General features: G+C 39.9%; 1 protein-coding gene across 2 annotated transcripts in view; it reads left to right on the forward strand.

Moving 5' to 3' along the window:
- URI1 (URI1 prefoldin like chaperone) overlaps positions 1–10,147 on the forward strand; it is a 42,968-nt gene extending 32,821 nt beyond the window's left edge. Inside the window, exons 7-11 of one of the 2 annotated variants that reach the window (XM_068693082.1) lie at positions 1,445–1,625; positions 2,203–2,335; positions 3,021–3,163; positions 4,819–5,077; positions 9,322–10,147. In XM_068693082.1, coding sequence (XP_068549183.1) covers positions 1,445–1,625; positions 2,203–2,335; positions 3,021–3,163; positions 4,819–5,077; positions 9,322–9,510 — 905 coding nt within the window. In that variant the 3' untranslated portion in view covers positions 9,511–10,147. Of the gene's footprint in view, positions 1–1,444; positions 1,626–2,202; positions 2,471–3,020; positions 3,164–4,818; positions 5,078–9,321 lie in introns of both variants that reach the window. The other variant, XM_068693081.1, reaches the window with a different exon arrangement.
- Positions 10,148–11,420: the final 1,273 nt, after the last annotated feature.

Consider the following 11,420-nt stretch of genomic DNA (forward strand, 5'->3'; position numbering starts at 1 on the left):
TCCAAATTTTATTTACTAGTTTTGTAATTATACCAGTTGAAAGCCACTCTGATTGCTTAGATTCCCTCAATTTATATTTAAATCTTAATGAAATATATTTCAACCTTTAATTAATGACACAATAAAAAAGACTATCCAGTGGAACAGTAGGGGACACACTTTCTAACATAACTTACAGTCACCTGTTTGCTGCTTAATGTTGCTACTGCATTTGTATTTATCTCGGGATTAAAGTACAAAATGACATATTTGAATAAGGATATCTTTAAAACATGAGTTCTTAAAAAAGGCCACAAAATTGGTTAATAAAAAGACACTTTTAAGCTTTAAGCATGTCGAATAATTAAGAAATTGTATTACTGTTGGCTAGATGCAAAAAGCAGAGTTTCATAAAGACCATAGAGAGACAATGTCGGGCGTTTGTGGCAGTGACAGAAGGGGAAGGGTCTCCCCTCCTTTTTGGAAGTGCAGGACCTGCGCTGGGAGTGCTGATGAGCAGGGATGGGGGATCCCCCCTCCCCCTCCCCAACCTGCCTGGGACCATGCAGGGAGCAGGCTGTGCCCCAGAGCCAAGGGGGATTCAAGAAGCAGTGCTGTCCTTCAGACAGACAGCACTAAAGTGTTAGTGTTTCAGGCTGTTTGTTCTCTATGTGCTAGACAGTATGCAAGCAGGAAAAAGTATTCCCCATCCTCAGTGCTGTATGCACCATTTGTCCAGATAGCAAAGCTTTTAAGTGCCAGCAAAAACTTGTCTGTGACTACTGTTTACTCACTGGTGTGCATCTCAGGTCACCTCTGAAACTTTAAGGTGGGTTGTATGTATTGTTTTTGAAAGACAGGCTTTTGTACACTTTTGAAAGTGGATCTTTTTCACCAAAACAAATGATTTGTACTGACTGGATTTTGGTCAGATTTTCCAGATTACTCTGGGGGGGAGAAACCCAAAACAAAAGATAGTGCTCTTTATATATATATATTTATGACTTTGTCCAAAATGAGCTAAAGTACAAATTAGGTTTGTTTTTACAGTTAATAAAATATGCTATTAATAGGACAGTGAGCAAATGTCACGTTCACATGCTGTTATCTATCAGGTCAAATCAAAGTCTACTGTTTGGCATAAAAGATAAAAAGAACAGAACCAAAACCAAAACACCCACCAACAATATAATAAAAAATGTCATAGATGTCATAGGATCAGTGTCTCCTGCTTTCTAAACAAACATCTCTGCTTTGCCCTGGTATTTCTATAACATCAAGAGACTGTTATCCTCTGATGGTGCTCTGATTCATTGACAGTTCCACTTTAACAGTTAAACAGTAATTTGGAATGGAAAATTTTCTAAATTCCTTAATTTCTTTGTGCTTTCCATTTATTTATTTATTTATTTATTTATTTAAATTGTATTAGTAATTGCATCTTCTTTATTTTTTTCTTGTACAGGGAAATACAGAAGAGCTCACAAACCTCATTCAAAGCCAAAAGTATCAAATGGTTTTGAGGTAGATTCTGCAACAAATGGAAATGACATGAAATCAGTGGGCTGTTATCAGTCGGAGGAGGAACTCTGGGCCCGCTTAGAAGAGCTTGAGAGACAAGAAGAGATACTTGGTGAACTTGACAGGTATAGTGGTGCTATAGCACAGTCAGGTTTGGAGTTCAGAAAGCTGTAGGGTGTGTTTGTTTGTACAGAAAGGATCCGATAGTAAGTTAAACCAGGTGACGAGATAGATGCAGTTGAAATTGTAATAGGTGGAAGAAGGACGGAACATGAAGCGTGCACTGCAAAGCTAAAGGTGCTAGAATCTGCCTCTATGCAACTGTTGCAATCCAGTGTTATAGGTTTTTTTTTTTTGAGATGGTAGAAATGGGGCAAGTAAAATGCATTTCCTGCAGGCTAAGAAAACCCTTCATTTACAATGTTGGAGTTAGGCATTTAATGTTTAAAGACACGCTCAGATCTGTTCTTACCCTAAAGCAATACTTATGTCATTAGCCAGAATGTCACATTTTTGGTGTTTCTAGTTGATATGGAAAGGATATGGACATTCACCCCAAGTATGAAAAACATTCCATAATCTGGCTAAAAATGTAGTACCTGGGTGAAGAAAAATGTAGCCTTGTTTATTATTTGTATGCTAGTGTCTCTCAGGAGTGTGACTTGCCTTGCTTGGTTCACGGAGATGTTTCTCATTTAATAGAACGCCTGATACAGTTGAGACAAATGGAGAAGATACAACCTCTTCTGAAGAGGAGAGAGAGGATAAGAGGATGGATCTGAATGGGACGTACAGAGCAGAAGACTGTATTACTCAGGGCAACTTCCAGAAAGAAGTAACAAATTCAGACTTGTATGGTGGCCAAGTTAATGGCTCTACTTTTTATCACAGTGATGACGAAGATGACATAGATGTTGGAGATAGCTCTATTCCAACTATTTTTTTCTCTCATACTGTTGAACCTAAAAGGGTTTGTACATTTACTGACATGTTTCTGTCAAGAGATTGCATAAAACATATGTACAGTATACTTTATCTAAAATAGCATATTTTAGATTATGTAGGTATTGTAGAGAGCTAAATATAGATGACATTTATTTACACTTTTTGAAAGGCTTGAAACCTACCATTTAAATCCTGAAGTTTTAAGTGCAGTATTAGAAATGATATTCAAATGTATACCTTGCTGTACTGGCTTCAGGCAGTTCCAAAATATAGTATCCTGTCTCTGAGTTTTTAAAACGACTTTACTTAACATGAAATTGACTGTTGAATGGCACAAGTAGATAGTCATAGGCTATATGCAAAATCTGTGCACATTAGTGCAAAGAAATTCCCCAGCCAAGTGCAAATGTTAAAGAATAAACAGTTCACACTATGAATGTTACTGTTCATACATATATTTAACTCGTCTATGCTTCATAGTCCTCAACTGCTTGGATAGGAGAACATCAGAACTCAGTTGATCTGAGTAATTGTTGGTTTTATGGTCTAGACCACCATTTGTGTTCCATTTTCAGGTAAGAATAAACACAGGAAAAAATACTACTTTGAAATTCAGTGAGAAGAAAGAAGAAGCCAAGCGTAAAAGGAAGAACAGTAATGGCAATGGCCATGCGACTCCAGAACTGCCTAACATCAAAACCCCAGCAGACATTTACCGGTGTGTAATTTACGGCATTGGCACGTGAACTTTCTTCATAGCAGACCTTCTCTTTTTATTTGCGTTCACCTACAGCATGCAAACAATCTTACTGTTTCCTGAAAGAAACCGATAGAACTGAATTTACTACTTACGCGTGAAAGTTTGTGGCTTCTGCATGGTTGCCATATTTTCATATCCATAAAATATTTCTTAGCTTAAATTTTCTTTTCCAGCTACCAGTTAATTGTTTATTCGCTTTTTCAGAGCTTCTGAAATTTACCTCAATTTGCTAGTATCTATCATCTGCATAAAGTAATACAGCGATTTGGTATGTGTTGTCATTAATGTCTTGTCAATGCACTTCTGTGTTTATTTTCAAACATAACTGACCAAATCTATCACTGGCAGTGCTCCTCCTTTCCCACTTGGTAATTGCTGGTTTTAGTCTCATCTTTTCAGTGTCTTCAGACCATACTCAGGTCTCCTGTTCGCATAGTTTCTCTTGCATTTTTTCTGCCTAACTTGAGTCCATTGCTGTCTCTCTTCTCTCTAAAAAGAAATGCTCGCCTGCAGAATACCTGCACTCATAGAGCTCCACAAGTAACATTGTACTCAGGCTGTAAAAATGTTAAGCAGAGGTTAAGGGAGAGTTAAGTATATGGATTCGTAAAGATGAACATAGTTGCCTATTAGGTTGGCTGATTAAGTGTCTGTGAAAATCACACTGCATTTGGGTGTCAGTGTATTCAGGCACCTAAATATCTTTTTTTTTTTTTTTTTTTTTGGTGGCACAAAGTGTAAGAAATTAAAAACCTATCCTGCAATTACAGTTGCTGGGGCTGAGGATAAGTTAGAGGATTATTTCTTGGTGGTCTCCCTGAGCTTTGCAAAGAAACTGTATCTTGCATAGATTCACAAGTGTTCCCAAGAGTGTGTGATGAATAAAGCTGTTAAGAAACGAGTAACACCCTTAAAACTCATCCAGTCATTGGGAGCCTCCTTTATGAGCTTAATAAAATTGTCTCCGTCTTCTAATTCCACTCGTTCTGTTCCACCCACCCTTGATTTCTTCAAGTCATGGAGATGGAGTATAAACTGTAGGAAGAAGCCTCTTTATCAATTACAATCTGTTAATACTTGAAAAGTGTCTTCATATTGATCTGATTTTAAAAGCTGATTTTTTTATTATGTTTTTTTAACGAAAGAAGGTTATGGCACTTGTCAGGAAAAAGCTTCATCCATTCCACGTGCAAGAGAATGTTTGAAGTATTTGTTTGTATGTTCTACAATTGACAAAGAATCTTTATTCTAGAAAGCTATCATTCTGACCTCCTGCTTCTCTTTACAAAAACAACCCTGAAAATTGCTTAGTTTACCTTTTTTTTCTAGCTTTTCGTAACCCACACTACTCTGTTTCCTGTTACACTTTTCAAAGAGCTATATGTTTTATGCTGAAAGAATATGCTCAAATAACGGGCGTAACAGTGTTTGCTCTGTAGAATTGATTCTTCTATGTTGGTAAATAAAAAGCCTCCAAAGGTACAGTATTGTAATTCTACAGTGAAAAAGTTGGAAAAGCACATCATAATTTGTACAAAAGACAAAGCAAGATCGCTGTAAATTTGTCATCTGATCCTGAAATGGTTTATTAAAGCTAACATTTTCCTTTATAGAGTCTTTGTTGATGTTGTGAATGGAGAATATGTCCCTCGTAAATCAATTTTGAAGTCTCGAAGCAGAGAGAATAGCGTTTGTAGCGATACCAGTGAGAACAGTGCTGCTGAGTTTGATGACAGACGAGGAGTTCAGAGGAGTATTAGCTGTGATGAAGCTACTCAGAGTGACAATAGTGAAGGCATACTGGAGGAAGAAGAGGAAGAGGGGCAGCAGCAGCTACCAAAAAAGCTTTCTCCCTCTTCAGGGACAACTGAGGTATGCTTTTTAATTAATTATTGATTGTTGGCAGGGATAAAAATGAAAAATCCAACAAATGTAGTGGCTTATGCCATCGGTTTCTTTGATTTCTTTAAAATGATATTCTAACTCCTTCCTACTTTTGCTTCAGAAGGACATAATTAGGTGACAAGTTTCTGTCATATATGTCCTAGGAGCAGAGGGAAGCAAACAAGGAAGTTGCCTTCCCCTGACCTCACTCTCCCATAAAGATCCAACAAAGTAGTTACATGCTGGTGGGCCTGTGACTGGGCCATCCTGAAAATTCTGCAGGGTGTACAGCAGGATTTAAAAAAAGTAAAATCTCTACTGCACAGTTGATGAGAAGGAAGGAAGGATTCTCTGTAACCTCCATTCTGTCAATATTCCGAGGCACAGATACAATAGAGGTAGTATCTAGGCATTGTTTTGAAGTATCTAGGCATTGTTTTGAAGTTGGAAAACACACAAATACCAGCCGAATGTCTATTTGGATTTGCCAAAGACAGAGGAATTATGCAGCAGTAGGAAGAATGGAAAGAATACAGGGATGCTGTTCGTGTTTGTAGGAAGAAAATTCGTGTGGCTAAAGCACACCTAGAGTTGAAGCTGGCTGTGTCTGTGAGAGAAAATAAAAAGGTTTTTTTTAGATATGTGAATGGAAAAAGGAGGACTAAAGAATACATAGGGCCGCTCCTTGATAGGGAAGGTCTCCTCACAGACAATGACATAGGCAAAGCAGAGACGCTTAACGCCTTCTTTGCCTCTGTCTTCATTGCCGATGATGGGCTTCGGGACCCAGGGTGCCCTGAGCTGGAGGACCGGGACGGTGGGGGTGACAAACTCCCAACCGACCCTGAACGTGTGCGGGATTTGCTACTCCACCTGGATCCCTACAAGTCCATGGGTCCGGATGGGATTCATCCCCGGGTGCTGAAAGAGCTGGCGGACGTCATCACGGAACCTCTCTCAATTATTTTTCAATGATCCTGGGAATTTGGAGAGGTCCCGGTAGACTGGAAGCTGGCAAATGTTGTGCCGATTTTCAAGAAGGGTCAGAAAGAAGACCCTAGCAATTACAGGCCTGTCAGTCTCACGTCAGTGCCTGGTAAAATCATGGAGAAGATGGTCCTCGAACTGATTGAGGCGCACCTGGGGGACAAAGCAGTCATTGGTCCCAGCCAGCATGGGTTTGTGAAGGGTAGGTCCTGCCTAACTAACCTGATTTCCTTTTATGATAAGATCACCCGTATGGTGGACCAAGGGAAACCAGCTGATGTGATTTTTTTGGACTTCAGCAAGGCTTTTGACACGGTTTCCCATAGGATCCTACTGGACAAAATGTCCACCATACAGCTAAATAAAAACATCATACGACGGGTGAGCAATTGGCTAACGGGCAGGGCCCAAAGGGTTATGGTGAATGGGGCTGTGTCAGGCTGGCGGGCGGTCACCAGTGGGGTCCCTCAAGGCTCCATTTTAGGGCCGGTACTTTTCAATATTTTTATAAACGATCTGGATGTAGGAATAGAAGGTATTTTGAGCAAGTTTGCTGATGACACCAAACTTGGAGGAGTTGTGGACTCGAATGAGGGTGGAAAGGCCTTGCAGAGGGATCTGGATAGGTTGGAGAGCTGGGCGATCACCAACCGCATGAAGTTCAATAAGAGCAAGTGCCGGGTCCTGCACCTGGGACGGGGAAACCCTGGCTGCACGTACAGACTGGGCGATGAGACGCTGGAGAGCAGCCTAGAAGAGAGGGATCTGGGGGTCGTGGTAGACAGCAAGTTGAATATGAGCCAGCAGTGTGCCCTGGCAGCCAGGAGGGCCAACCGTGTCCTGGGGTGCATCAAGCACGGCATCGCTAGTAGGTCGAGGGAGGTGATTGTCCCGCTCTACTCTGCGCTGGTGCGGCCTCACCTCGAGTACTGTGTGCAGTTCTGGGCACCACAGTATAAAAAGGACATGAAACTGTTGGAGAGTGTCCAGAGGAGGGCTACGAAGATGGTGAAAGGTCTGGAGGGGAAGACGTACGAGGAACGTCTGAGGGCACTGGGCCTGTTCAGCCTGGAGAAGAGGAGGCTGAGGGGAGACCTCATCGCAGTCTACAACTTCCTCGTAAGGGGGTGTCGAGAGGCAGGAGACCTTTTCTCCATTAACACCAGTGACAGGACCCGCGGGAACGGGGTTAAGCTGAGGCAGGGGAAGTTTAGGCTTGACATCAGGAGGGGGTTCTTCACAGAGAGAGTGGTTGCACACTGGAACAGGCTCCCCAGGGAAGTGGTCACTGCACCGAGCCTGACTGAATTTAAGAAGAGATTGGACTGTGCACTTAGTCACATGGTCTGAACTTCTGGGTAGACCTGTGCGGTGTCAAGAGTTGGACTTGATGATCCTTAAGGGTCCCTTCCAACTCAGGATATTCTATGATTCTATGAAGCATTACACTTCTGCTCGTCCTGTTACAAACTAGGGCCAGTGGTGATCCCAAACATGTATTTTCCTGCTTTTGGAAAGCTCAGGAAACTTTCCTGAAAAGGAAAGAAAAGGAAAGAGACTGTACCGCAGAAGGGGAAACAGTTGCACAGCGACTGGAAGAATTAAGCAAGAATTAAATGTAGCCAGTGCCCTGAAATTTGTGACATAGAGTATTCTTGACTTTTATTTTGTAAGAACTTAGACTGTTTCAAGCTACCGTGAATTTTCTGTAGTTCTCAGTGCAATGGGCAACTTCACCGAAAATAACTTTTTGAGAAAAAATATTTTTGACAAGAAGTGAATTCCTCATGAAAGCTATTGTTTATCATTATTTTTCATATGAACAGCTAAAGATGAATAGAAGTGGGATGGGAAGATTCGTAGTGGAAGATCTATCTGTAGAGCTCACACCTCACACTGCAAATTTTGTGGACTATATTTTTGTAAAACATCTACGTACCCATTAGATGTTACATTGTAGTCCACGTTCTGAATTACAGCATGATTATGCTCTAGGATATACTGTATTTTCTAAGTAACTGAAGTAGAGTGAATAAAACACTCCTGTTAAAGACCTGCCGTCTTAAAGTGCTGTCGAGCTTTTGGTCGTTTTTGTGGGTGTTCGAGATACGTTATTTCTTTATTACCATTTGCCTCACACTAAGTTTTCTTTTTTTTTTTTTTTTTCTTTTTTCCTTTTTGTATCTGATTTTACCATGATCCTCTTAGGTTGTATTTTGCTTACTGTTTTTGAAAATGAGCATGTTGTTAGAACAACACGGTTGTGTACAGGCTTTAGGCATAGTTTGGCCACTGGAGCAGAAAACCAACAAAAAAGCTGCTTTTTTCAGGTCCTGCAAGAAAAGAATGGCTTTTTTGTTTTGCTTTGTTTTTCTTGGTAACTGAGTTATGAATAAGCAAAACTAAGCATAGTTAATAAATCTGGTGTGCATTCTTTTGTGCCCAGTATGATATCAAACCTTGGATGTAAACTGCTTCCCCTTGTCCTCATACAGTCTGAATTCTGTGTTTTCAGTACATAATATGGTGATTTGTTCTAAAATATGAAAAGTAATTCCGAGTTACTTTTTTCAGATGTTTTCCAATAGTTATGGCTGTTTCTTAGTTAAGTAAAAGGATTAAGTCATATAATCGGCTGCAGATAAATTATCATTTTAAAAAATAAATGTATATTGGACCTTTTATAGACAGAAATAGTTGGAAACAAGTTTGCTATTCTCTTAAATATAAATTGCTTTGACCATTTTTTGATCATATTTGGTAAGGAGAAAGAACAAACAAAATACATGCTTGCCAATTTGTATGCAGTGTATCAGCTTGATGCAATTAGAAGATATTAAGTCATAAAATATGATGTATGATGGAAATGCTGACATACTCTAACTTTGCAAAATCTCTTAATTTGTTATCCAAAATGAAACTATATATTACATCATCTGTTTTATTTCTTGAGAACATTTCAGTGAGGAAGAAAATTTCTAGATAATTTATGCAGTGGGATTGAGATTAAGTAGTACTTTTAAGACATTGTCTTTCGTTCAGTCATCTTTGAACAAGCTATATTTTGGGGTTAATTACAATTTGGTTACTTATGCAAGGAACAATCATTGATTTAAAGATATTTCTTTACTTTTGATTAAAAGAAATAACAATCCTAATCAGGCTAATATAAGGTAATGACCTTATGGGCATAGCTTCACATTTGCATTTTATTAGCTCATTTTGAGTATTCTTTTCTGTTGTAGGCATTTTCTGGAACTGTTATAGAAAAGGAGCCTTTGTCTCCCTCCGTAATACCACACCCAGTCATTGCTCACCCTGTCCTGCCCACCATTCTGGAGCGAAAGTCAGAGGAAGTTTTGTCCGAAGGGTCAGAAGAAACTACAAAGAGGATTTCAAAATTCAAAGCTGCCAGAATGCAACAGACTAACTAGGTCTTGCCTAGACCGCTGAAATTTGTATTAATGCCTAGTTTAACATTTGTTGAGATTATGTAAAGCTATATGCATTACACCAAGGTAGTTAAAAGGGTGTCCTACGTTGATTTGGCATTGTTTATATTTCAAACTTCTATTGGCAACATATAAAAAAAAAAGTTCAGTGTTTGAACACTTGAGTATTCATCTTTTTCTTTTTTGTTGATTTACCTGTATGCTGTCAGCACCTTTGTGTATGTTTGCCTTATGATAGCAGCACTTGGGTTATTTTTCAAAAAATGTTTCTTACATATATTGTTTCTGTGTTTAAACCTAAATACAGTCAGTTTTGTGCCAGCTGTGATGTTCTGAGTACCATATGGACCGTTTTAAGGAAACTTTTCACATTTCAAATAGATCCAACAATTATATTGCATTACTTGCTTTAGCATTTTAAGACACACTTGTATTTCCATTGTTGTAGGTTTTGCAACTAGGTGTCTGCTAAAAGTTTTTTTCCTTCTATCAAACCTCTCTGATGTCTCACTGTACAGATCTATAAAATGCTGGGTTCATGTACATTGCAGGGAAGTTTCTTTGATGGAAAAGGGTATTTTGTAAAATTAAATTTTCAGTAAAAAAGCTGTGAAAGTTGTGTGTTTTCTGTTGTTTTACTGCTAATTTGGAAACAGCATGGAGAGGTTTTTATTTTGAACTTACGTTTCCGACTTGGAGTGTTTACTACCATGTGGACATAAAAGCAGTGCCTTCTCTTCTGCCATTGTGTTTTAACCTCCCGTTAATGAATGTCCATGAAAATTGAATGCTCTTAAAGAGAGAAGCATAAGCTTGGACTATGATTACAAAACCTCCTAGTTCTTTTGTATGCACAGAAAACATTGTAATTGTCTTGGGAATGCCCAGAGGGAGTCAGCACTAAGGAAAAATGTCTCAGTGCTTCAACTTTATTTCAAAATGTGACAGTGCTACACCACTTAGGGTACAATTTTGTGCCTAGTTTTCTGGACTGAGAGCAGGTCCTGGCTGTAGGAATTCATTTCTGTCTTCCTGCCATCCCATCCCTTCTGCTGACACAACTTTTGTTCAGGCCACCCCTTGAATGATAGATAATAGGCAGCAGAGCCGGGTTTCAAAAACAAACTACTGGTTTTGGTGTTGTCGTTGTTTCAATAGTTGTGCATGTTGTTTTGAACCTAGCGAGTTGCCTAATCTTTCTCAGCATGTTTGTGTCAGCACAGTGAGAGGGGCGGTGTGTTGAGCAAGGACCAGGGGAAAACACTGGCAGAGGGTGTGGGAGTTGGAGAAACTTCCAATAGTGCTATAAGCTGACATCATTGAACCGAAGTCTAAAAAAGTGAGGCAGAAAGGCGTGCAAGGTAGAAGGATTTGCTTTTGCTGCAGCTCTGGGACTTTGCCAACGTGCAGCCAGGGAGCCCACAGCATCTGCTTGACCTCTGTATCCATGAGCAGGACATCAGCTAATGTTGCTCCTCACCTTCTCCTGAAGTAACTGAGCCTTGCAGTTGCAGTCTCCTGCTTGGATCACGTGGGAGAAGCAGTGGCTACGGAGAGGCACCGATCGCTCCCAGCCCTTGCCCACCAAACATCAGGGGCTGCATTTTCCCTGGGGTGCAGGAGCAAATTGTGCCTTGGTACGGGAGGCACTGCTGCAGAAGGTGTGCAGCTGCCCCTGCCAGCTCCTGGGGCTTGCTTGGCGGGAGAGGGCGACCGCAGTTTTAGGCAGATCTTGAGAATCACAGTGATGAAAGTGTTAATGATTAACTTGATTCATGCTCAATTTTTTTTTATTTTTTTTAAAGCATATTGCATTAGTACTAAAATAAGCCATCAATGCCAGTCCACCCTCTATTCACGGCTAAATATTTAAAGGAGGTTATTTATAGCTT

This window comes from Anas acuta, chromosome 10 (assembly GCF_963932015.1).
Source record: "Anas acuta chromosome 10, bAnaAcu1.1, whole genome shotgun sequence".
In the NCBI taxonomy this organism is placed as follows: Eukaryota; Metazoa; Chordata; class Aves; order Anseriformes; family Anatidae; genus Anas; species Anas acuta.